Source organism: Neodiprion virginianus, chromosome 6, assembly GCF_021901495.1.
Source record: "Neodiprion virginianus isolate iyNeoVirg1 chromosome 6, iyNeoVirg1.1, whole genome shotgun sequence".
NCBI lineage: Eukaryota > Metazoa > Arthropoda > Insecta > Hymenoptera > Diprionidae > Neodiprion > Neodiprion virginianus.
The window spans coordinates 8,856,264-8,882,499 of NC_060882.1; the positions used below are offsets into that span (position 1 = coordinate 8,856,264).

Here is a 26,236-nt window from a genome sequence, read left to right on the forward strand (position 1 = left end):
GTGACGGCTGGTGGGCCTGAGTGTGCCCGGAGATATAATGTAGAAGTTTCCTGCAATTCTCGACTACACACTATAAGAAGCAGTTTTAAACCACCTGGTAACTACAGTCAACTCCCATACCCCAGGACCGCCAACACGCAATTTCATATGACACATAGAACTCAGTCAGGGTAACTGTCTTTACAGACTACTGTCGTCGTGTTAGACAACTCATTCTTGCAACGATTGTGCGAATCTTCAAAAAATCAAATATTTTTATGACAAGTACAAGATTCAACATTTCTACTAAAGGACACAATTAATTTATTAACTATTTCTATTCCAATGATTTCATTTCATTAAAATTTATCACATGTGACCAACTTTCCAAACCATCTGTACATATGCTGTACGTCTACATGTACTATGATTGATAAAGATACGCATGTCCACAGATTAGTTTGCAAGTGGATATATCGATTAGGTATAATAAAATACGTTTGTCGATAACATGCGCTCTATGATTGTGTAAAAGCAGTCGATTCTCCAACTATTACAGAAAGAAATTCCGAGGACTACAAACCAGTTAAAGTCTTATAACTTGAACACACCCCTTCATGTGGCTCTTTTCTTCTTTCTTGCTGTCATACAAATCTAGTCAATGGGGATTCTATATTCTTTTATCCTAATTGCAGTACCAAACACATTCGGCATTGAAATATAATATTTTCTGTTTTTACATTTGACGGATCAGAGTTTCGTCATTTCATGATTGTGAAAATAAAGTGCCGATTAGCATGCTTCTTAATAATGTCAACCTTTTTTAGGTAACAATGATTGGCTCAAATGCTCAAGGCATACATCACTCTGCTGGACCTCATGGTGTAGGCCAAATGCCAAATGGTCCAGCTGGAATGATGACTGCTAGGGCTGTTGTTATGCAGCAGCAACAGGCGCAGCAGCAGCAACAACAACAACAGCAACAGCAACAAGTGCAGCAGCAACAACAGCAGCAACAAGCACAGCAGCAACAGCAGCAGGCGCAACAGCAGCAGCAACAACAACAACAGCAACAACAGCAGCAGCAGCAACAACAACAACAACAACAGCAGCAGCAGCAGCAGCAGCAGCAGCAACAACAGCAGCAGCAGCAGCAACAACAGCAGCAGCAGCAGCAGCAACAGCAGCAGCAGCAACAGCAGCAACAGCAGCAAGCTCATATGGTAGGCTCAGCAAGGGGCCAGAGTCCTCACCAACAAGTGCACCAAGGAGGAATGGTTGGACCTAGAATGCCAGCTCCACCAAACATGGCAAATATGTCGAATATGGGACAAATGGGTGCTTCGAGTCCGTATGGTTATGGTAAGTAAAATTCATAGATCTTGTTCTTCATGTACTTGCAATATATAAATAAGAATTGTATACTGACTCATAGATAACTCAGCATCTCCGCTGATCTTTAATATGGAATACACAAATACTTTGAAAGATAACTTACTTCCTCAAAGCTTTGAAGATTTTTTCATTATCGATGATGACAGAAATGGTCAAATTTGTTCTGCTGACTTTTCGCTTGTAGGAAAAAGAATTTCAAAGTTAATTATATCAAGTCATTTTGTGTTTGTCTAAATGTACTTGTTATAGTTTTGAGGGTTATTGAAACTGGAAAATTTGGTGAATTCAGCCAGCCAATGCAACAGTTTGATTTAAAAAAAATAATAATTTACCACAAATTTGTTTCAAACGTGCATATAAATTCATTTTTCTTTTCTGATTTACAAGTAAAATGTTCATCAGGGTCTCCAGGTGGTGCACCAGCTCCAAGTGTTGGGACCAATAACCCAGTTGCTGTTGTTGCTCCTCAACAAAGACCGGCAGGGGCAAATATGAACGCCATGCAAGTTGCCAGATTTGGTGGTCCGGCTGGACCTATTGGACCAGGAAATATTGTTGGCGGCCAGGAAGGTGGGATGGCTCAACAAGCACAACCACCAGCACCAAGTCCGGCGCAGCCACAGTCAGGTGCACCAAGTGGAGGGCAACCAGGTCCTCAACAAGCAACACAGGGCCAAATGCCTGGCAGCGGTCCCCAACGAGGTTTGTTTTAATAATCAGAGTCCAAAAATTCAGTTTTCCTCAATTTTCAGAAACTGGAATGAAACTCTTCACTGGTGTCATTTTGTTTCTTAAATTGTATACCGATTACTTCCTGTTAGCGTTTAAATATAAATTCCTAATGTCAATATCAGTGACTGGATTGTAAATGTAAAAAAAAATTTTATTATTAAGTTAACATTGTGAATATTCACTGAGCAAATTGAACTTTACACTTTTCTTTCTCTTCTGGGTAATGAAATCATTTCAAACTTTGGGAAATGATAGTGTTTACAAATTTGCTCGTGTGGTCATTGGAAAAGATTTGGAAAGTTGACGAAAACACCACAAATATACTTTCAGCTAATTGTTATTTACTTTCAGGTTATCGCACGCTACTAATATCGGAATCTCCATATTTTTACATTTACTATTTATTATCCATACTGTTCTAACTTATCACACAAATGCAATCGTGAACCCTGTAATTTTCCAATGTTTGAAACACTTTTGTTGCTTCACAGAAGAAAAATCGTGCAAAATGCTGATTGAATTTGTTGTAAAACTTGACAGTTCGACACCCCCTTGACATCATTCAAATGAAATTATAGAGTTGAAAAAAAAATGAACAATTTGCTGAACTTTTCGCAGGTGCTCCTCCGTCGACAGCTGATCCTGAAAAGAGAAAATTGATTCAGCAACAACTGGTCTTGCTATTACACGCGCACAAATGCCAGAGGCGAGAGAGTCAGGCTAATGGAGAAGTGTGTCAGTGCACATTGCCACATTGTAAAACTATGAAGAATGTTCTGAATCACATGACGACATGCGCAGCTGGGAAGACTTGTTCTGTACCACATTGCAGTTCGTCTAGGCAAATAATAAGCCATTGGAAACACTGTGAACGAAGCGACTGTCCTGTCTGCTTACCTCTAAAGCAGGCGGATAAAAACAGGCATCCAAACGCTGCTGGTGGTAAGAACTTTATTTCAAACTATATTGTTGACTTAAAAAGGAGCATGGGTCTTCATTTTACATATCGTTCTCTTTTGCGACTATTGTTTTAAATAAAAGATGTTCATGATTCGCATAAGACGGAACTGAATCTAAATCAGAACAATTGAAACACATCTTTTTTTTTAACCAGGATAATTTGAATAACTGAAACAGCCTGCTGAATTCATAGGGTTGTTACAAACCTGGACACCTATCATAACACCCAGGCTAATTTTTGATTATTGGAACACTTAGGTTATTTACTAGATATTTTTATTGGATAATGTTTGGTATAAGAATTTACCTTATATTATCAATTACGGGTAATTTTGGATTTTACTAAAACTTTGAAGTGCAGTTTGAGGTACTAGATTTTTACCTTCACTCAATATGTTTCGTTAGGAATCAAGCTTTTCATTGTTAATGATTTGATGTCTATTAATCAAAATATAGTAACAGGATACATTTTTCTCTCAACATTCTCTATTAAAAGGACATTTCAGCCGTTGGAATCTTGAAAAATTAGGGAATTTTGGAAGTGAAAATTTGTAACAACCCTGAACAAACACCCGTAACAGTCAGAATTACTTTTAAACTCAGTATTAGCTGTTCAGGATCTAAATGTGAGGAGTTTTGTTCATGGGGTACGCACTAAATGTCTTAATTACCGACCAATTTCCGATGATTACTCGTATTCATGTTCTCAAACTGGTCTCTAAAGTTCTGTGAAAGATTCGGCAGAACCGCGATTATTAATGCTCATTTCTTACTATTTTCATTCATTTCTATTGAGAAAATTTGAGTTGGTATGTGAGACATAGAGTGGGCTTATTTATTAGATTTATCAATTTGTTGTTTTAAGCCCGCTAGAGTCTGAAGGTGCATTTACATTCAAAGTAATTCTACCATAAGGTGGAGGAAGGAAAAGTACAAGTTTTGGAAATAATATTTTTGTTTCCTTGAATGTTAGATTTATGGTCCCATTTGCAAGAAGAATCGAGCAACGAAAACTGGGTAGTCGAACATGCTGTGTGCCCTGAAAGTGAACGAAACAGATTTGATAAGCGGCGGGCCCAACATAATATCTGTGTGTTGATTAAAGGTTATCCCAAAAATTATGCATAGGTATCCCTGCACTTTCTACTTTTAAATACTTGTTTACAATGTCTTGTCCCCCTCACGTGGTTGCTCAAAAAGTGTAATTTCGTTTTTTCGTTAAAAATAAAGGAATGATTGAACTTTGCTTCATTAAAAAAGAAAGAATCTAGTTTCACTGAGCCAGCGACAATGATTATCATTCCCAATGGCCAATTTATATTTCAATAAAGTGGTATGTGAAAGTTTACGAGAACTTTTGAATCGTACCAAAGCATTACATCCAAAGTATGCTACGTGTAGTTCAGGAACACATCGAATTTTCCATTCAGTTTTTAGTGAGGGAATTTTACGTCGTGAATGATATTCCTTGCTCTATGGTATTGTTTGCTAATATTATAATACTGAGAGCTGATAATTTGAGTCAGATTGTAAAATCTGTTTGCTTTGTGAAGATTGTTATTTACTAAGGCAGGTAAAACTCATACAAATATTTTGAATACATTAATTCATTACATTATCGAAAGTGATCGAGCAATTAAGCGATGATGTATTTAAATTGTCCTAATTCGATGACTGTATTTATAATTTTTACTGAAAAAGCAGTCAATGTATAGAAAATTCCCCAATTTGCACAATCCATTTCAAGTTGCAAAATACATATATGGTGGGGATCCATTAGCTCTGTCATAGTTCGTTATTTTATGATTTATATTTCTTAATTCAGGCGCGAATAATAATCATTATTTACACACTTTATATTATATGCTATCGCTTTATCACTTAGTACATGATAGAGCTTAGGGGAGAGGTAGAGAAATTTCATTTCCATTCTCAGGGTATAGCTAGTTATAAATCACTGACAACAGTGTTGCATCATTTTCAAATTTAATAAAACCACAATGAAATTTCCCAGTTGAAATTTGTTTCACACAAATCATGATAATGACTAATGTTATTCTTGGATATGAAGGTCACAACTCAAAACACTTTTTTTATAGTGTTAACGTTTCAGCCATGATGGTGGCCCTCCTCAGAACCAATTTATTTAAACATCTGTCACGAACAAAAATAATAAAATAATGTACAACTCCGTTATAACAAAATTAAACATAAGTGGTTTAGATAATAAGCAAGGATGTTTATGCAGATATAAATGAGAGGAATTACCTAGTGTGGGATGACACTTTCAATTACAGCAGACAGGGAACACTATTAAGTAGTGAATGCGTATTGGTAAATAGAAACGTTAACACTATAAAAAAAGTGTTTTGAGTTGTGACCTTCATATCCAAGAATAACATTAGTCAACAACTCATCAAGGTCAAGAAAAATCGTCTAAATCATGATAATGTTTCATTAGCTGTACGTTACGAACGCTAGTTATCTTAACCTGTGTCAAGCATCTATAAGTGAACTTTCGGTGATAGCTGCATCTTCTTCATATTACTAAACATATCTTTGGATATCAATACCTTCAGGTGAATTGCGTTAGTTTAATATTTCCAAATTTGTTATTTCTCAGTCCAAGCAACTCAGCCAAATAGTCAACCTAATCCCAGTCCAGCGGACATGAGGAGAGCTTACGACGCCTTAGGAATATGTCCTACTACTACTCCTACTTTATTGCCTGGTCAAACTGTTGGTAGAGGCGTTCGAATGCCTGTACCAGGTATCCCAGGTCCACCTGGTGGTATGCAGAATATAAGGCTTGCCCCACCTCAACCTCAAGGTATGTGCAATTATTGGTTTTGATAGATTAGAAAAAATGTGTCTGGGCTGGAGAATTTATATTTCAGGGAAACACAAAGGCAAATTTATCGAAATAACGAATAACTTGAATAGTTTTTGCGAACTTGATCCACAAAGAATCGATGGCATGGTATTGAAATTTTGGCACCAACTTGTTGATCCGTTTAATCTAGACACCCGGCTTCTATGGTCCTAGGGCTTAAAACATTCTAGGAGGTTTTCTTCAACTTCAACATGAAGATACTTTGAAATTTAATTTATTTATTTTGAAACTGAGTGGATTGCAGTGTCAAGAATAAACAAAGGTTGTTAATGTTTTCAAATCATGTAAGTTTATTGGATCCTTGTGAAATCTAAATTGTCCTCTATATACCATGTATCAGAACCAAAAAAACCTGGCGCTGTCATTTGGTGCCGACCACCACTTGAGGGTATTAAGGAACAAAACTAATAAGTATATTAAAGAATATATAAATTTTTAATACTGCTTCTTCATTTTGTATTTTGGATGTGACGAAAAATTTTATTATAGCAGAATAATCAATTACAGTAAGCATTCGTGTCAGGACCTACTAAACTGTTCAGTTTTTTGAGACCTTCCACTGATATTATTTTGATCCTGTTGATCTTGACAAAATAATATGCCTAGAATGGAAGCATAGGTCAATCATATTAGATAGAATGCGAGAGAAACATGGTGGCAAAAGTAATAAGTGAATTTAAAAATAAGGACTTTGTCAAGTGTGAAGTATTAATGGTCACATTTTTCAGTGTTTTTATATGACGTTAATGAAGTTCCAGTACGATTTCAAATTGATCCAGACTAAGATTCTTAGAAATACGTATTAAATGGTATTTGTAACAACCATTTTTCCATAGTAGCGGGCCCAGGGCAACCTGTAGTGGGTGGCGCAGGCCAACAAGTTATTGCGCCTAACGTCTCCCTTCCACTGAGCTCTGATCCAACAGCAGTGGCTGCTGGAAGCCAAGCTCAACCTTCAACTGGACCTACATCAGCAGCAGCTGTGGCTGCTGCCAGTATACAGCAGTCCGTTAGCATGCAACTTTTTGGATTGAATGATGCAGGTCAACCAGGAATTATAAATGAAAATAGATTAGCTAGTCTACAATTACCAGCTGGGCTACAACCGGGCCAAGTAACTGCAACTCCGGTACAAGGAACTAAAGAGTGGCATCAATCGGTTACACCAGATCTCAGGAACCATCTTGTTCACAAGTTGTAAGTACTTGTAATTTGATAATTACAGATATTTAATATTTCTCTGCAAGAATATTGATTCGAATGACTACATACAATGTGCAAACTTGATTTTCATGTATTGCTTCTAAAATTATTTCAATGAAAATGGGTTTTATTCAAATTGAAAGTGGCTCTGTGCACGAATTGTTAGATAGCGTGACAAAACTACTAAACACAATCGGTGGTGCATTAAAAAAAGAAAAAGTAAGCTCTATGTTACATGCAGTGAATATATGCTTTAATGTTTTTTAAGGGTCCAAGCAATATTTCCAACCCCTGATCCTCAAGCAATGCTCGATAAAAGAATGCATAATTTAGTTGCATATGCGAAAAAAGTTGAAGGTGATATGTATGAGATGGCCAACTCAAGATCAGAATACTATCACTTACTCGCCGAGAAGATATACAAGATACAGAAAGAACTAGGTAAGTTAATAGATAGTACTAGTTAACATTTGTCATGTTAATAAAACTTGAAAATAGTATCATTCTGTGATTGGCAACTTTACACTAGCTTTTGTTGAGTAGAGGATGTAACAATAGTTTTAGAATTTTAGAGTCACGTATTGTGGTCTCAAATTACGGAAGACTTTTAAATTTTGAACAAGTTTATGACATTTTAACTTTTCAATATTTTTTTCCCAGCATATAAATATTTTACTAGTTTGATGAAATTGACATGTCAAAGCGGTTTAATATGCTATCCCAACAATCCAATTCTCAGACTTTGTTCGAACGATTTCACAAAAGATTGATCTATATTCATTGGATGTATAGATTAATTAGGAGTTGAGTAAATTCAAGAAACAATTATTCATTAATTAGGACTATTGCTGTTAAAGTATTTTCGTGATCGTATCCACAATTTAGCTAAACAATTTTCAATGCATATCGGAACTCAAATAGAACAATTACTAAGCAAATAAATGTTATCTCACAGCTAAGTAGAACTCCGTCCGTTTCTTAACAAATTTCAAGTTTAATGAGTTGAGGGTGAATTTTATCAATACGTCAGAATACAATTTGAATGCGAATTCTTTCCATCATATCCAATGTTGACAATCTTGATCTATACCTAGTACAACACAGTTTTGTTGATTTTTTTTTTATGGTGCACCATTGCTTTTCATTTAAATATCGTTTTTAAAAAAACAGAGGAAAAACGGCAGAAACGTAAAGAACAACAACTCCAAGCTCAGCAGCAACAACAAGCACCAGGTGCAAGTCTTAGGCCGGCAGCTCCACAAGGTCTTGCTGGAGCAGTCCCTCCAAAACCAGTTGGAACTGTGCCCCCGAGTCTACGAAGCCATTCACCCGGAATGGGACAGCTGGGAGCGCTGCCTGGTATCGGCATGCAACACAATCGGATGCAATTTCCACAACAAATCCAGCAGCAACAAATGCAACAGCAACAAGGGATGCTCATCGGACCGCCGGGTCCAAGTCCAAACGGGCAACCAACGTCCAATCCTAATTTGGTCCCAAATCCAGGTCTGAGTCCTTTTGGTCAACAGCAAATGTCGCAAGCTAATTTAACGACGACTACAGCCTCTGCTACAACTAGTCAATTTCCTACGTCGAACGGGACACCTGGATTACCAAATACATCTCCAGTTCAGAATCAGCATCAGTTCCAAGAGATTATGAAAGTTAGACTGGCACAATCGCAAGCTGCACAACAACAGCAACAGCAACAACAAAATCAACAGCAGCAGCAGCAGGCGCAGCAGCAACAAACCCAACAGCAGCAAGTGCAACAGCAGCAAGTACAGCAGCAGCAGCAAGCACAGCAGCAGCAAGCACAGCAACAACAAGCTCAGCAACAACAAGCTCAACAACATCAACAACAACAGCAGCAGCAACAACAAACCAATGCCACTGCTAATCAGAATAGTAATACAACACCGTTGCCGCAAGCGCCATCGCCATTCAGTACAATGCAGCAACAGAACAGTCAACAACAAAATCAACAATTTCCTACGAGCCGCCCTATGTCTGCTTCGACTCCTGGTGATAGCAGTATTGCAACACCTACACCTCAAACTATACCACCGCCTGCATCCAGCGGGCCAAGTCCTGGGCCTGCGCCATCTACAAATGGTCCACAATCAACCACTTCTACGCCTAGTACTCCTTTAGTTCCATCTTTAATGACTCCGAACAAGACAGTTTCGTCTGCAAATAAAACACCTCCTCACCCCGGTACCACTCCGTCTCCTGCAGGATTAGCCAGCTTAGGCAAAGGTATGACATCTCAAGAAAGAGCTGCTTTGAATGCTCCAAGAAGTTCTTCAATGTCATCCCAAATGGCTGCTATCACAGCAGCATTGGATCGTGATAATTCACCGAGTCCACCAACGAATAATAGCAAGGGAAAACTAGATTCTATTAAAGAGGAAAATATTAAAATGGAAATAAAAACTGAGGATGGTTCTGATAATCATAGGATGGATGGGGGGAAAAGTGTTAATAGCGAAATATCTATGAAAACCGAAATCAAGACAGAACCAATGGAAGAAACGTCTGAGGATGGAATGATCAAGGAAGAATGCAATATTAAAGAAGAACCTGTTACTCCGATGTCTAGTCAAGACATATCGACATCTGATATTAAACCCATGGTTCCCGAACCAATTCAACCCAGCGGAACGTCAACTGATAAGAAACGATTGTGCTTATTCAAACCTGACGAATTGCGGCAAGCATTGATGCCTGCTCTAGAGAAGTTATATCGTCAAGATCCAGAATCTATTCCCTTCAGACAACCCGTTGATCCTCAAGCCCTCGGGATTCCAGACTATTTTGATATTGTGAAAAGACCAATGGATTTGTCGACGATTAAGAGAAAACTGGACACAGGACAGTACAGTGACCCTTGGGAGTATGTTGACGATGTTTGGATGATGTTTGACAATGCGTGGTTGTATAATCGTAAAACTTCCAGAGTCTACCGATATTGTACCAAGGTAAGAATTTTCATCTCATTTTCCTGTATTTTTTGGTTCCCGTAATTCATAAGTATAGTATTTTTTTTATTGCCAATCTCGTATTGTTTTATCAACTTCATTATAGATGACATTACTGACTTAACTTTTAGCTTTCGGAAGTGTTTGAGCAAGAAATCGACCCTGTAATGCAGGCATTGGGGTACTGTTGTGGACGAAAGTACACTTTCAATCCTCAGGTTTTATGTTGTTACGGAAAACAACTTTGTACTATTCCGAGAGATGCCAAATATTATTCTTACCAAAACAGGTTGGGGTAAATTTTCTGATTTATTATTACATCATTTAGTAATATCAAATAATTTATTACCTTTATATAAACTCAAGTATTAATTGTAAAAAATGTGAGACATTTCCTAAATATTTTCACCGTATTCCTAGTATTGTATTTTGTTTCGTGAATAATTTTTTTAAAACTTGTTTTAAGTATGCTATTAGTAATTTTTGAAGATTTTGATGAATTCAGAATTAGTGTTATCATTTTTTATTTTTATAATTTGACTTGTTTTTCTCGTACACTTTTGTGTAAAATTTTTCAAAATGCATCGGAAGTACATAATACAAAGAATAAAGGAACTTGATGGCTTAACATTATATGTTTTTGTTTCCAATAGATACACATTCTGTCAAAAATGCTTCAATGATATTCCTGGAGATACTGTGACATTAGGAGATGATCCAACACAACCGCAAACGTAAGTAGTTCGTTGTTTTGTTTTTACTCAACTTTACATTAAATGTACACTGAAATTTAAATCTTGTATCAAACGCCTAACTTCACCATGGTGGTATTTGTGTATAATGTGGTATTGTCCTGTATTTATGTAGTGCTATAAAGAAAGAACAATTCCAAGAAATGAAGAACGATCATCTTGAATTAGAGCCGTTTGTCATCTGCACTGATTGCGGTAGAAAAGTTCATCAAATTTGTGTCTTACATATGGAAGCAATCTGGCCGTTAGGGTGAGTTAAAAAAATTTTCAATGTGTTGTATCATTACTGGGCTGGTAGCAAGCCATTTATCTCGTGAATCTTCGCCTCTAGAAACTATCAAATTTTGTTACTTTTCCGAATTAATGAATTATTTTTATTATTTTTTCAAGCGAGTTAAATCAATTTATGTCATGTGTCTCGAAAACTCGATATTGTTTTGTTACTGAATGTTTCAGAGGTGGTGGGGAAAAGTTACCTATTATGTAATTACAATGAGATTGGATGTTTTCTAACCAATTCCAGATAGTTTACCTGCTACCAGCCATACCCTGCATAATGATCTTGTCGTCATAAGATAATTTAGCCTGAAATAACTATGAAATTATTTTTTTTTACGTTTAAAGCTTCACCTGTGACAATTGTCTGAAGAAAAAAGGTCAAATGCGTAAGGATAATAAATTCAATGCAAAGCGATTGCCTGTAACAAAGTTGGGAACGTACATCGAAACACGAGTGAATAATTTCTTGAAGAAAAAAGAAGCTGGTGCCGGAGAAGTTGCGATTAGAGTTGTAGCTTCTAGCGATAAGCTTGTTGAAGTCAAACCAGGAATGAAAAGTAGATTTGTGGAAAACAGTGATATGCCAGGAGAGTTTCCGTATCGAGCGAAAGCTTTGTTCGCGTTTGAGGAAGTTGACGGTACCGATGTATGCTTCTTTGGCATGCATGTGCAGGAATATGGCAGTGAATGTCCTACCCCCAACACGAGGCGAGTGTATATTGCATATCTGGATTCTGTACACTTCTTCAGGCCTAGACAATTCAGAACAGCTGTTTATCATGAAATTTTACTTGGATACCTTGACTATGCCAAACAGCTTGGGTAAGGAATATTTCATAATATTTCACTTGTTAATTTTCATAGAAGTTGTAGCTTGTTTGCATGTTTTTGTTGATATTACGTTGATGAACGATAGTATTAAAATTTGCTTCGGCTTGGCATCTAAACCTATTAAAATTAGATAAATTTACTTCTCTAGGTATAAAAAGCAAAATTCTTTGAGTAATTCAATGTCTAACTAGTTATACGTTTTTAATTCGTGAAAGACATTTCTTTACATTTCTTTGATTCAGCTAATTTATCACCGAATAACTCATTATTGTTTGAACATATTAATAATTTCTAGAATTCTTTTTCGAAAACTCGAAACTTCTAGAAACGAATCTTGTAATGTAGTGATAGACGATTATGTGTGCAACAAAATATTTAATGTTAGAAAATTTAAAATGCCATTCGTACTCAGAATATCATCCAAACTTTAATCATGTGAATAAATTTTGTATCAACTTGCAGTTACACAATGGCTCATATTTGGGCGTGTCCGCCATCGGAAGGAGATGATTATATTTTCCACTGTCATCCGCAAGAGCAAAAAATTCCAAAACCAAAGAGGTTGCAAGAGTGGTATAAGAAAATGTTGGACAAGGGAATGGATGAAAGAATCGTTCTTGATTACAAAGTTAGTATTATTCTTTCAACATAACGTATTTTCAATTGTTTCAATTTCCGTTTCAGTCTCCGTGTTACCTGTTTACTTTACTTTTGGACTCAGGTGTCAAGCGAGACTTACATTAATAACCAACCAAGTTATTGTTCTTATAGTTTTGTAACTTTGAACATAAGATAGTTGGGTAACAACATATTTTAAGTAATTACGAATACTAACAACAACAGTAGTAATTCAGAATCAGTATCGCAAAATCCGGGTACTAACGCTTTTCATTCTTCCACCTTAGGATATATTGAAGCAAGCCATGGAAGATAAGCTCTCGTCTGCTGCTGACTTACCTTATTTTGAAGGTGATTTTTGGCCAAATGTTTTGGAAGAAAGTATCAAAGAATTGGATCAAGAAGAAGAGGAGAAACGAAAACAGGCAGAGGCAGCCGAGGCTGCTGCGGCTGCCGCCAATGCCGTAAGTTGATATAGTTTACATTCCCTTTGGTGTGATGCATTGTCCTTATTTTTCATATTATTCGATAATTAGAACGTTTTAATATTTCGTGATGTACCTTTTTTCTCAGATATTTTCGCTGTCGGAAGATTCGGAGACAGGACCAGATGGTAAAAAGAAGGGGCAAAAGAAGGCTAAGAAGTCTAATAAGTCAAAGGCAAATCAACGTAAAAATAGCAAGAAATCTAATACTCCGCAAACGGGTAACGATCTTTCGGCAAAGATATTTGCCACAATGGAAAAACATAAAGAAGTTTTCTTTGTTATCCGATTGCACAGTGCCCAGAGGGCAGCCAGCTTAGCTGTAAGTTTCAACGCATCTTATCCATTTATGTTGAATGAGTCTAGCTGAATAATTAGACCATCGAAATCATCAATTAGATGCGTAAAAATTAGCTACAACTCTCTTGACGTACTTGGTCAAGTTTTAATTTAATAGAAAGCAATTTTACCTATTTAGATGCATCCAGAAATTATTACGATAAATTTTTTTAGTTATAGAATATTATGATTCGAATATTAATTTGTTTTTTCAGCCTATTCAAGACCCAGATCCTGCAATAAATTGTGACCTTATGGATGGTCGTGATGCGTTTCTAACAATGGCACGAGAAAGACATTACGAATTTTCATCTTTGAGAAGAGCGAAATTTAGCTCCATGTCTATGCTTTATGAGTTACATAACCAGGGGCAAGACAAATTTGTCTACACGTGCAATAATTGTAAAAGCCATGTTGAGACTCGATACCACTGCACTGTTTGTGATGTGAGTAATTTTTATTTATATACTTTTCTAATAATCTCATAATTCAGCTTTTAAACAAATTGTTATAATTTTTTTTTATTCATTGCCCAGGACTTCGATTTATGTATAAGCTGTAAAGAAAAAGATGGTCATCCACATCCCATGGACAGATTAGGCTTAGACTTGGATGATGGGTCGTCACCAGCTGATGCTAAGCAGGCCAATCCACAGGTAAGGTTTCGTGTAATATTAAAAAGTTTTATTCTGTGGTGTCTGGTCGTGGATTGTAGGACGTAGAAAGACCTTCAATTACGGTTGTCTACGATATCAATATTTGATTAATAAATGATTAATTTCACTCAATAGGAGGCACGAAAGTTGTCCATTCAGAGATGCATTCAGTCTTTGGTGCATGCATGTCAGTGCAGAGATGCCAACTGCAGACTACCAAGCTGCCAAAAGATGAAACGTGTTGTTACCCACACAAAGATATGTAAAAGAAAAACGAACGGTGGTTGTCCTATATGCAAGCAATTAATAGCGTTGTGTTGTTACCATGCGAAACACTGCCAAGAAACAAAATGTTTAGTACCATTTTGTTCAAATATTAAGCATAAACTTAAACAGCAACAACTTCAACAGCGTCTTCAACAAGCTCAACTGCTTAGGTACGAACTCAATCTTTCCTTATTTATTCAATTTCTACTTCTGCACAGCGGTGAAGCAATATTATTACCTCTATTATTTTCAAACACTTAAATTTTATCAATGTCTTATGTGTTCAGGCGAAGAATGGCAGTTATGAATACTACCAGGCCAACCGGTACAGGTGGCCCAATTCCTTGTAGTCAACCATCTAATCCTGCAATGCCAGTAGGTATAGCAATTAAGCCGGGTGTCAGTCCTACCAATCTTCCTTCTCACCAGACTAACATAGGCCTTAAACCTGGTACGCAGACCCCACCTGCCAGTGTACTTCAAGTTGTTAAACAGGTAAGTCTAGCTTTTTACTGTCGCAATAATATGTTTTGTACAAAAACTCTGCAGTGGTGAAATTTAATCTACATATAATAATAGACCCATTTGGGATGATGTAAACACTTTAGTTGAATTTATTAACCAGTTGATTGATACAGGGAATACATTTTGTCTATTTCACGTTCATTGTATAAAAAAATTCGAGAAATTCTGATTGCTGCAAAGCAGAGGATACCATGTCGTTCAGCAAATATAATTAAACAAAAATACCTGCAAGGCTGGGAGCCATTCACTATTAGCACTTTTAGTCTGCTATTTTCAAAACATGGTCAGAAGCTACGGTTTGATTAAAGAAGATTAGCAATGCCATTTAACACATGTTGCTAAGGCTTGATCCGTTGCTAAGGATGGCTAGTGGTCACGGCTACTAATCTTACTTTTCACCTGTTGAAACTTGGTGGGTCAGAATTGACGGTACTCGGGTGTACAAATGGTTAAATCTATCAATGTTTGAATCACAATTAACAATGAAACCTACTGAATACAATTTATTATATCTTACTTGTGTACAGGAAACATCACCACCTCATTTTCTCTGAAGATTGCGAAGTGGACAAAATAACCTCATTCTATTTTCGTCTACACTTATTTTTATCATGTTGTTCTTGTAAATGATTATTTTAGGTACAGGAAGAAGCTGCGAGGCAGCAGGTACCCCATCCTGTTTATGGAAAAATTGCTCCAAGTAGTGGCATTGGTGGTGCGAGTCAACCTAGCGGCGTAATGCCACCTCCAATGCAGAGATCCATTCCAGGCCAAATGTCTAGTCCGGCTGGTACCCACCTCATTCCTATGGAACAATGGACAACTCCAAGGTATCTATAATAATAATGATAAACCATTGTGTTCATGTGAACAACCAATATCTAATACTTGTTATATTACCAAAAGCAGGGTAGTTTACCTTATTTCGTATGACAATCACGAGAGTCGAATAACAATAGGAAAAATGCATCTTAAAAATGCCATGATCGATTTCGATGTTGTCATATATATTTCCAGAATATCGAAGTCCACGTATCTTAACCGTAAAAAAAGGGCTCAAAAGCTAAATTTTACATGCGACTTTGAATAAAAACACTCCAACACATTTTCATTTGACACAAGCATAAAGAAATGGTATGGATTCTATGAAATCGTAATAGTAAATTCATAGAATTGCGCCAAGTAAACTACGGTAACGCTATATTGTAGATACGTCGGATAAGTTTGATATTTACCACAAAGTATATTTATTGGCCCAGTGCTCAACTATATTATTTTCAATTTAATCTTTAAAAATATTCTTTTTCTATTTGTACATTTTCCGATGTGCACGACATTTTCATCTAACAATCTTAAATGTTCTTTGATTCAGAAGAAGCTGTTTCATTCTGTGAACTTGCAGATTGAATTGAATTACTTACACAGTTTTCGTTTTGAATTGTTATGCTTCCACTCTTATTATTCACAGAAATGATTTCCTAATTTAACTCGGTTATACATTCAATTTTTTCGGAAATTGTTTTAAAATTGCGCTGACAATAAGTTTGATATTTAAACTCACCATGGTTGGCACCAAATCATACTGATTACCAGCTTTATCTCTCATTGAAAGTATATTTTTGTAACCAATAGCCATGAAAATTCTGTAAATTTGAAAGTTATGGCGCAAGCTGAACCAGAACATGTAACTTTACTGTTTGCAATGGCAACATTGAAATACGTGGTCTGCAGACAGCCGATTGCATTACAATAGCTTCTTATGTGTTTGTACTGCGACTAATAGAAAGATTTAATGAACATGTGTAAGCAAAAAGAATTTATCACGATAAGTTACGATAGGTATTATCGAATTGATTGTTGGTCGGTTCTTTTGAACTATTTGAAAACATAATGCACTGATTTGCAGACAAAAGTGAAAGAACAATATCCGAACAGTATAGTGATCTCCAGTATTTTTTGCACGAACATTTCAAATCGATGCAATATAAATCTTTCAATTTATTTGATTCATAAAATCAATATTTGCATTCATATCCCAAGAAACCAAACTAATCATAGTAATGCTGAATATTGTTGATATCGCTGTTTGACAAATAGTAAAACTACAACTACAAGCTTGCAAGCCCCACTCAAATTGACTTTCAATGAAAATCATACAATATACATGCTTTTTATAGTAAAATTATTATCATTCGTCAGAACAAGCTTGTTTGCAATATAAGGGAAGTTCTTACTTTCTCTTCCCTGGTTAATTTGGACCAATCAATTGTTATTACTTAGCCGAATATCGATATTTGTTCTCTTGTACAAACATTTCGAAAATTAACATCAATTTTTACGAAATTATATATTTGCTACAACCTTAAATATATCCTTAAGCCCTTCTGACCGCCAAAAATCTTTGAATTTGACCATACTTCCAATGTTTTAGACCTAAGACAGAGGCTGCTTATAGATCACATGACCGTTGCGATCGATGTGCCAACATCGGTGATTGCCATTGCCAATTAGAATTTCGTGAATAGGAATCAAATTACTCAAAAAGTATTGTTACACTCATGGAGTAGAAGGAGGGTAAACTGTGAAATAAAAGTTAACCTGGAGTATAGGTGGCATTTTCTATTTAATGTATCCTGGATTTCAATTTAGTATCTATGCTGTTCACAGTCAGTTTTCAAAACCATCTTACGTATTGGCACAAGATTTATAAAGTACAATGTTTGGTGGTATTGACGATGAGACAGGTGCAAAGCACGAATGGAAGAAATTTATGTTCACTTACAATTAGCAACAATGAAGAATTTTGAAGTTTATCTTCTGCACAGACCACAGTCTCTCTATATATGAAAATAATTTTAAGACAAATAAGAATTAAATGCGAAACAAACACAACCATGTGCATGAAGTTATCGTTTAGGTGTCCGCCAGATGGTATTGACGGCTCTAACTCTCATTTCAGTAGTATATAAAATTGTCTAAAAAAAATCTTAAGATGCAAGAGAGACACGGAAAGGTAACATTAGAAATTGTAGCACACGTAATATGTTATTGGTAAATATTTGAAAATCAAATCATAGGTAACGAATCATGTAACGTATTAATTGAATCACTTCAAGATTATGCACATTATGTAGAAAAATACAGTGCATTTTTATGGGTCCCCAAAGGTTTGAATTGAGCCTCAAGCTGGGATCCTTCGTACTTCAATACTCAGCATAAGTTCGGCTTTGAGTAATCTGTAGTACTCCTAATGGCTACAATAAGTTACACAATACTTCCAAATGAGCAAAGTGCGGAGCACTGAATTACTGAGACGTGAAACTGTAAGGAGGGGTTGACGCACGAACCGCGTCGGCGTAAGCCCCTAGTATTTTTTCTCATAATCGGAACCAATTCAAATTTCAGTCTTCTATTTACATTGCTAGAGGCTTAGAAAGGAAATAAAAAATCATAACAGTACTACTCAGAAACTAATGCCACGATCAACATTATTTCAGTTAGATACAAGCCAATTAAATTGGATCAGTTACCATACGTATAACGTATGCATTAGTAGGGTTCAAATGAATACTTTACACATGGAGCACCGGACTATCACAAAGTCCTGCAATGGTCAAAACTTTGTAGTCACAAATTTACTATCTGTCAGATACAAGTTATACTATTATGAATCATATGGTATTTACTATCAGTGTGCAACTGCATTTTTTAAAATTGATGAGTATAATAGTAAGATATTAATGAAGGTAATTTTATCTATAATGCTATGTACTGGCTATTAGTTTCTATTCTTAGAATTATAACCAGAAAAATTATTAATTAAACTACCATTTTACGCTGAACGATGATACAATACTACAGAAGAAAGTGATAAGAATTTCCTTGTACATTTACATACTGAGGATACCCAGTGAATCTAAAATTACTCTAACCAAATGAGTCACAGCTTTATACTTGAAAAAAAAAACTAGTTTGAAAAAACATACTCGAATTGTAATGGATTAGCTATTCAAGATTGCAAACACTGACTCAGGATACTCAGATTGGTACACATTTCTGAGCTTGGATACAAAATTTGTTACAGATATCCGGCTAATCCTGTGATGCAACCCAATCAGGGACTCCGGCAACCAAGTCCTCAACAGCTGATGCCACCACAGCAGCCTCAACACCCAGGTCAACCAATTATGGCTATGAATCCACAGATGCCCAGACAACCAGGAGTTATTCCAGGACCAGTCGGTCCAGTTAGTCCTCAACCCACGGCTGGTGTATCGACAATGCATAGGCATGCTTTGCAACAACTCATGCATACCCTTCGGAGTCCCAACACACCTGAGCAACAAAACCAAATTCTGCAGATACTCAAGAGCAATCCTCAGCTAATGGCTGCCTTTATAAAACAAAAACAGGTAAGAAGTCTGTGTATTGATACAATGCAAGTAACTTAGTTGTTAACATATCTGATCATCTGTTATGTTGCAACCAATTATCGAATATCTTTTTATGGGTCAATTAAAGTCAAATAAATTTAATGTCTGGATTGCTGTATGTTAAAATTATTTATTATTATTTCCCTTATTGCCGACAAAAATCAGGAATACAAAATTCGAAGTTGAAAAAATATGGGAAAAACTTGGAAAATTCGACTTGAGTCAATGTTTCCCAAGTGATTCGGACGTTATGAGGCAATAAAGTAGTATTTTGTCTGATATCAATTATTGTGATCTGCAGAAAAGTACCGAATATCAGTAAAGTGTGAAATTTTGTAATACAAAATTATCGTAAGAAAGATATTTTTATTGAATCCGAAAAATTAAAAATTATAGAAACAGCTGTACACTTCTTAAGAAATAACTAAAAAATAATGTTATCAAAGGTTTTGATATGATTGAGGGTAGTTTATATTTTCATGTGTTCCTCTCTTCTCAGTAATTCGTTAGATTCTTGAACAGTCGAAAATTTTCTACAGCATATAGAGAAGCACTTGATATGTAGGTATCACATTTTCAAACTGCCAATGGGATAGAAGCTTATTTTGTGAAGATACAGACTATAACTTTAATTACAACCTGACCAATGATCAATTTGGAATCTCCCAATTATCAAACGGTTTTATTGAGTCATTGTAAATTCTACATTCCCATAAACGTATTTGTCACAGATTGAATTTTTCAGACATTGAACAATGCATAATTTTCTTTTCGGCAGCAAACAAACCAACATGGCGCGGCAGGTGGTCCGCTGGGAACCAGTCAACCTCAGCAACAGCTCTCCAGCTTGCATCACATGATGCAACAGCAGCAACAGCAACAGCAACAACAACAACAGCAACAGCAGCATCAGCAGCAACAACAGCAGCAGCAACAGCAGCAGAATAGAATGCAAATTCAAGCGATGCTTAGCCAACAGCAACAACAACCAGGGCAGGGGCATGGTGGACAACCACAGTGGTATAAACAGCAACTACTAGTTATGCAGAGGCAGCAGCAAGCGCAGCAGCAGCAGCAACAACAGCAGCAACAACAACAGCAGCAACAACAGCAACAACAACCTTTCACTCAGCCACCAGCCCCACCTTACGGCCAACAAAGACCGATCAGGTCGCCATTAATTGGTAAGCGACAAGATTAATGCAAAATTTTACTAGTTTTAATTCTGAATTAGACTTACCCCTGGAGTTTTTACTCGAATTGCTAATAATTTTACAATATCCATCGTCGTACCAATAGCGAAATTTATACCTTGCGATATTATTCCACTTTTTATTTATTTATTTTCTTTCCTTTGTTTTACTATTTGTTGTTATTATTATTATTAATTTTTTTTTCTGCACATGCAAAGATCCACACAAGAAGCACCGTTTTATATGATTGTGAGACCATGTATTACTACTACTACTACTACTACTGCTATTATTATTATTATTGTTGTTATTATTGTTATTCTTATCATCATCATCATCATCGTCGTCATTATGATTTTCTGTCAATATTTTGACTCGTCTTGAGTGTATATTCTTACATGGTTATTTCGAACTTACGGACACAGGTAGATTTAAATCTATTCTCCATGTAAAGTCAGAAATGAGTTGGCCTTTTAGTTCTCATGAATTTAAAAAAAAAAAAAAAATGATTGAGGTTACAGCAAACCAATTGATGAGAGACAATTAACGGTTATTTATTTTGATAAACGTTGATGGTTAATTAATTTCGAAAATAATGTATCAAAATTTTAGTCGTACTTGGTGAGGTAACTGGGGTGGTTATATGTTGACGTGTGTACATTTTGTCTCTGCATATGTATATATTGTATTTATGTTTATTATATAATATATAAAATACGTACTGTAGTTGTGTCCAATACTCGTGTACGCGTAAAGGCTGACAGGCTTGATTGATACTTAAAAAAATTTCTTAAACTTGAATTACGACGTTCAGACACCGTTTATTAATTATGCAGATGTGTGTGTGTGTCCCATGTAATTTGATGTATAGTAAAAAGTTGAAGTTTTATATTAAAAATTCAAATGGTTCTGTACCATTTCACAGTGATACGTTAATAATCTTATTTGTTATTATTTATACCTCCTTGTATATATATCTATACTTGTGAAACATAACGTTGGTACTCATGTTGTGACCGTTTTTTTCCTCAGGTTACGGGAGTTTCAATGAGCAGGGCTATGGACAACCAGGATTGAAACCAACTCCACCACCGGTACCTTCGCCTCAAGGTGTAATGGGTCCTCCTGGAATATCGGTACAACAGCAATTGATGCAGTCGGTTCGGTCGCCACCTCCTATTCGGTCTCCGCAGCCAAATCCCTCGCCGAGACCTGTCCCCTCTCCTCGTAATCAACCGGTTCCTTCTCCTCGTGCCGGACCTGTACAGTCCCCTCATCATCATCCTCCTCATGGTACGCCAACTCACTCACCCGCCCATGAACTCGGTGGTCCCAGTGAAATGATGCTGTCCCAGCTTGGCGCCGGTAGTGGCGTCTCCGCCGGTCATCCACCCGCCATGCCTCATCATTCATCCCCAGCTCCGCCCCCCACAAGTGGTGCAGACTCTAGTGAATCGGCATCGATGACACCACAAGACCATCTCGTAAATTTAATTGAACAGTTTTAGTGACTGTTAGTTACTATTGCCCAAAATGAGACTGACTGCTCGAAGCAACCCCTGTCCGCTTCAACCACTCTACATCATCGTTTCTGTCCCGACGTCTTTTTCCTTCCTTCTTTTTGATTTTTCCAGTAAACGATTCAGACATTATACTTCAAAAGAAGGCGAAAAATTCAAATGTTTCACAGGACAATAATGAGACACGTTGTACGTTATTTGGCCAGTTGAAAACAGTTTCATCGTTTTGCTCTAGGAAACATTTGAGAAACTATTTTTTATCCTCATGACGAATTGTTGATTGTTCGTTTCTTTCTTCCTTTGAGGATACAGGAAAAACATTGATCGCCGAGGTGAAACGTAGTAGACGTCGGAAATATCAAAGAGAAAAAATGAATATAAAAAAAACGTCGGGATCTGCTGCGGTAATCTTGAGTGGAAGTTGTTATTAAAAGACTTTAAAAGAATTTAAATTTCCCCCTGCCCCGCCCTGTGACCACTGATAAAAAACTCAGAGACTTGTGAAAGAAAACAAACAAATAAAAACTGAAAGGGCCCGTCGTCCCCACCCTCCTCGCAGCTGCTTGCGCAGGCTGAGTGAAATCGTACAAATGTGTTGTGTATACTTAACATTAATTAATATAATAATAGTTGAAATACTAGTAGCGACTACTATTACCATTATTACTATTATATCGTAAATAAAACGTAAAAAGAATTACAAAGAACTCTATATATATAAAGCAGACAGAAATTAAGGAAAAAAAAATGAAACGAAATAATAAGAGGCAAAAAAGATACTTTGTAAAGTAAGTAAACGCAGAAAGTTAGGGGGAAAAGTTAATAAGTACTGTTAACTTAAGATAATTTGTTAAGAATTTAGAACAGCTGCCGACGCTGTATTTAGGAACGGTTAAATTTTGTGATCATTGAATTACGTATATAGATGGACTCATGAGAGCGAATTAACATTTTTCTCTTTACTAAACTAAATGAGGATTGGTGTCGCAACCGAAACATTAATTCACAACAGGCTGCTGTTTGCTACTACAGGAGGAGTATAAATCGTGTTAATTTTGAAAAGTTTTTTGAATCGAGAGCCCCTACTTGTACAGTCTAATCAAAATATAGCTATCAGTAGCTCAAGGGGCTCTCTCGTAACCACTATGTAAATACTATTCTATTATAATTATTATCATATTATCATTATTATTATTATTATTATTATTATTATTATTAATATTAATTTACCTGCCTATAATAAATTTATTGACTAAATATTGCTATAAAAAACACATAAACAGAAATATTGTAATATTTGAAAGAGAAGAATTGACGCGTTGACAAGCTACTTCACACGCTACACTACGTGACTATGCCAGTGCTGTATCATAGTATGAACTCTGAATGTAATTTTTTTTCCCCATATTTTTTCTCAATTAACTATTTAAATAAGCATAGGAATTCGCGCGATGTATCTCAAAAGTATTGAACAAACATATTCGCAACTTTTGGGATAGATCTTATGAGAAGTAGTAGTCACATGTAAGTAAAAACCTTAGCTGATTTCCTATAATCAGAATAACTAACACACCGACAGATAGTTGAACGTAATTTAGAGAAAAAGAAGTATACAAGGACATTGTTTAAATCTGCTACCACGTTGAAAGAAGTAATAATAATAATTAAAAAAAAAAAAAGAAAAGAAATCAACATCAACATATGTAGTCCAGAGAATATACATACATGAGCATACACAAGAGTGCTGTAATTGTATTTCGAATTCTTTCGACGATGTGTATCGCAACTATACGTGGTAATTCTAGAGGAAAAAACGAAAAGAGTTAATTAAAGAATGGTTTTCTATAACGTGAGTACAGCAATGAATTATGTACACATGTGCGTTTGTGTTTATAATATGTATGCACGTTTGCCAGCTGGTTAATCTCTATGCAAGTTTGATTTATTATTTTCTAAATGAAATTAGTATGTGGCAAACAAAAGCATTGTTAACCCAATATCTCTAATTGCTTTTGAGTAAGGACAAATCTGCGATAAAGCGAACAATGATATTTACAGAAATTGTGTATTTGAAATATTGAAGATTATTGACTTTTTTTTTAAATGGTACTTTGTAACTTCCAACATTTAATGGGTCTTATTTAATTTACACAGAAAGACTTTGCAGTTGAAATCCATACTGCGAATAACTTACATTCTTTATACTTTGAGAAACAGGTCATTTTTACGAAATACTTCCTAATATTTGATCCCTTATTGCTTCATTGTAGCGTATTATGATACTTTATGGGTTTGTTTTACGTGCATCAATCATTAAGAGAAGTATTATTTTTGCAAGTTGCAAGTGTGATTTCATACATGACCAAAAACCGTCATCTATAGAGAATTACAAACGGGTACAATATCTCAAGCTCTGATCATAACCTTAATTTTCAATGATATTGCAGCGCACGAAACTTTTTCGTTCAAATTTGTTAACTGAGAATCACCGCGGTAGTGAGTGATGACAGTGGTACTACACCAAGACCCTTTGGAGTTGGGAAGAAAACAATATACTAGTGCCATTTAAAAACAACGTCACTGTCAATGTGTATGATAACTGAATTGAAATAATATTGTTGACAGTATCGTACACCCCTTTTTCAAAGCGAGTAACTTTCATTCCAATCGTCTTCTTGCTGTCTAGGCTTTTGATTCTTGAAGAAAATAATCTTTTCGAATAATTGAGATAGAATCAATCTGTACACATACAATAGAACGAAATTTGAATAAAATTTAGCCTTTTCGTGAAGTGACTAATGTTATATTCTGTAAAGCATTATATGGATGTTTGCATGATTTAGAAATAATTATTTTACATTTTTTTATAAATAAAATTTTGAATAAACGAATGAATAATAATCAGCCATGTTCAATACTATCCAAAATCAGGAAGTGAAATAAAATCTCGCAAAAAAAGATGATTTTAATTTAATTTTATTCTAAATAAAAAAGCATAATTGTGAGAAATAAAAATATATGATCAGTTAAGCAGAATAGTGTTGACATCTTTGCCTGTGTAGAGTTTTGCACTATTGTTGGCTACGAATATATCAGTTTTCTGTTACTGAATCAAGTTTCATTTCCAAGACATCTTTATGATTTTTGTACCAACGAGAACAAGATCAACTACATTCTTTAGTCTAATTATATTAGTGGTTTTTTCCCCCTCGTATTGTTATTATATATATATATATATATATATATAGTTATTATATTATATATATATATATATATATATATATATATATATATATATATATATATATATATATATATGTAACTATTTTAGTCCTTTAATATTTAATTAAGCATACCATTAATGACGTGATCTAGTATTTTTCTTGTCACTTTCAGTGAACATCTTTGATAATCACGTATCAGAATAGAATTGAACTGACTTGATATTCATGTATAATTAAAGGGAACAATCCCTTGATTCTCGTGCGAGTGAAAAACAATCTATTTAAAGTTTTGATATTTTACATAAATCTGTTATGTTGTCGTCATCATCATTTTTGTGTATTCTATCAACGTACCATCCACTATATATATATCTGGCACAAATCTTACGTTACATTTGAATCTCTTGATAGACGAAAAATAAACGCTAACATCTCTTATAATTTTTATACATACCTCTCTTACATTGCCTTTAGAATTACCCAGTATACTTGCTTGTATAAAATCGAAAATTGAATTTGTTGTTTATTGTACCATCGTATAGTATATAAGAATGTCTGCTGAATGAGGAATGTTAATAACTGAGTAAATAGATGAGTAAACAATCTTACGAGTAAAATAATCGCAATGTGAAACCCAAAAGTATTTGGCTTAGTATGGCTGTGTTTAGGGCAGTGTTGTAAATCCGAAGGAGTGGTGCACCTTATGTGGTAGTGAATTCTTGAAATCTAGTTCAGGTGATGTGTACCAGTACACCATGCGAAAATACTGTGAGTTACAAGGTAGAAAATATGATGGTCTTAACGAGAAGATTAATAATAAAGCATTTTCAGTCCTAGTCTGTGAAATTAGAGAACATACCCGTAACAGCTAACGGTGTCAGAAAGCAAAAGACAAAATGGAAATTGAGTTGAATCGAAAACTGACGCAGGATGAAATATCAAGACCTAAAACGGTTGATACGAATGTTGCA

General features: G+C 35.6%; 1 protein-coding gene across 2 annotated transcripts; it reads left to right on the forward strand.

The window, feature by feature from the left end:
* Positions 1-1,073: 1,073 nt before the first annotated feature.
* Positions 1,074-24,942, forward strand: LOC124306755 (CREB-binding protein). 2 transcript variants are annotated; one of them, XM_046767719.1, is made up of 22 exons: positions 1,074-1,341; positions 1,762-2,076; positions 2,725-3,048; positions 5,690-5,896; positions 6,796-7,156; positions 7,431-7,603; positions 8,333-10,143; positions 10,275-10,438; positions 10,797-10,877; positions 11,011-11,145; positions 11,520-11,996; positions 12,468-12,633; positions 12,911-13,087; positions 13,197-13,430; positions 13,663-13,893; positions 13,984-14,103; positions 14,239-14,540; positions 14,658-14,865; positions 15,535-15,725; positions 18,980-19,307; positions 20,107-20,512; positions 21,554-24,942. In XM_046767719.1, the coding sequence occupies exons 1-22, from the start codon at positions 1,200-1,202 to the stop codon at positions 22,027-22,029; spliced, it is 7,029 nt and encodes a 2,342-aa protein (XP_046623675.1). In that variant the 5' UTR covers positions 1,074-1,199; the 3' UTR covers positions 22,030-24,942. The 2 variants fall into 2 exon arrangements, with proteins under 2 accessions (XP_046623675.1, XP_046623676.1); XM_046767720.1 differs by having other exon boundaries at positions 10,275-10,432.
* The last annotated feature ends 1,294 nt before the right edge of the window (positions 24,943-26,236 follow it).

Coding starts and splice junctions, on each gene's coding strand:
- LOC124306755 (XM_046767719.1), top strand. CDS start 1,200: ATGGTAGGCTCAGCAAGGGGCCAGAGTCCTCACCAACAAGTGCACCAA. Junction 11,997..12,467: donor GACTATGCCAAACAGCTTGG/GTAAGGAATATT, acceptor ATCAACTTGCAG/TTACACAATGGCTCATATTT. Junction 13,088..13,196: donor CTGCGGCTGCCGCCAATGCC/GTAAGTTGATAT, acceptor CTTTTTTCTCAG/ATATTTTCGCTGTCGGAAGA.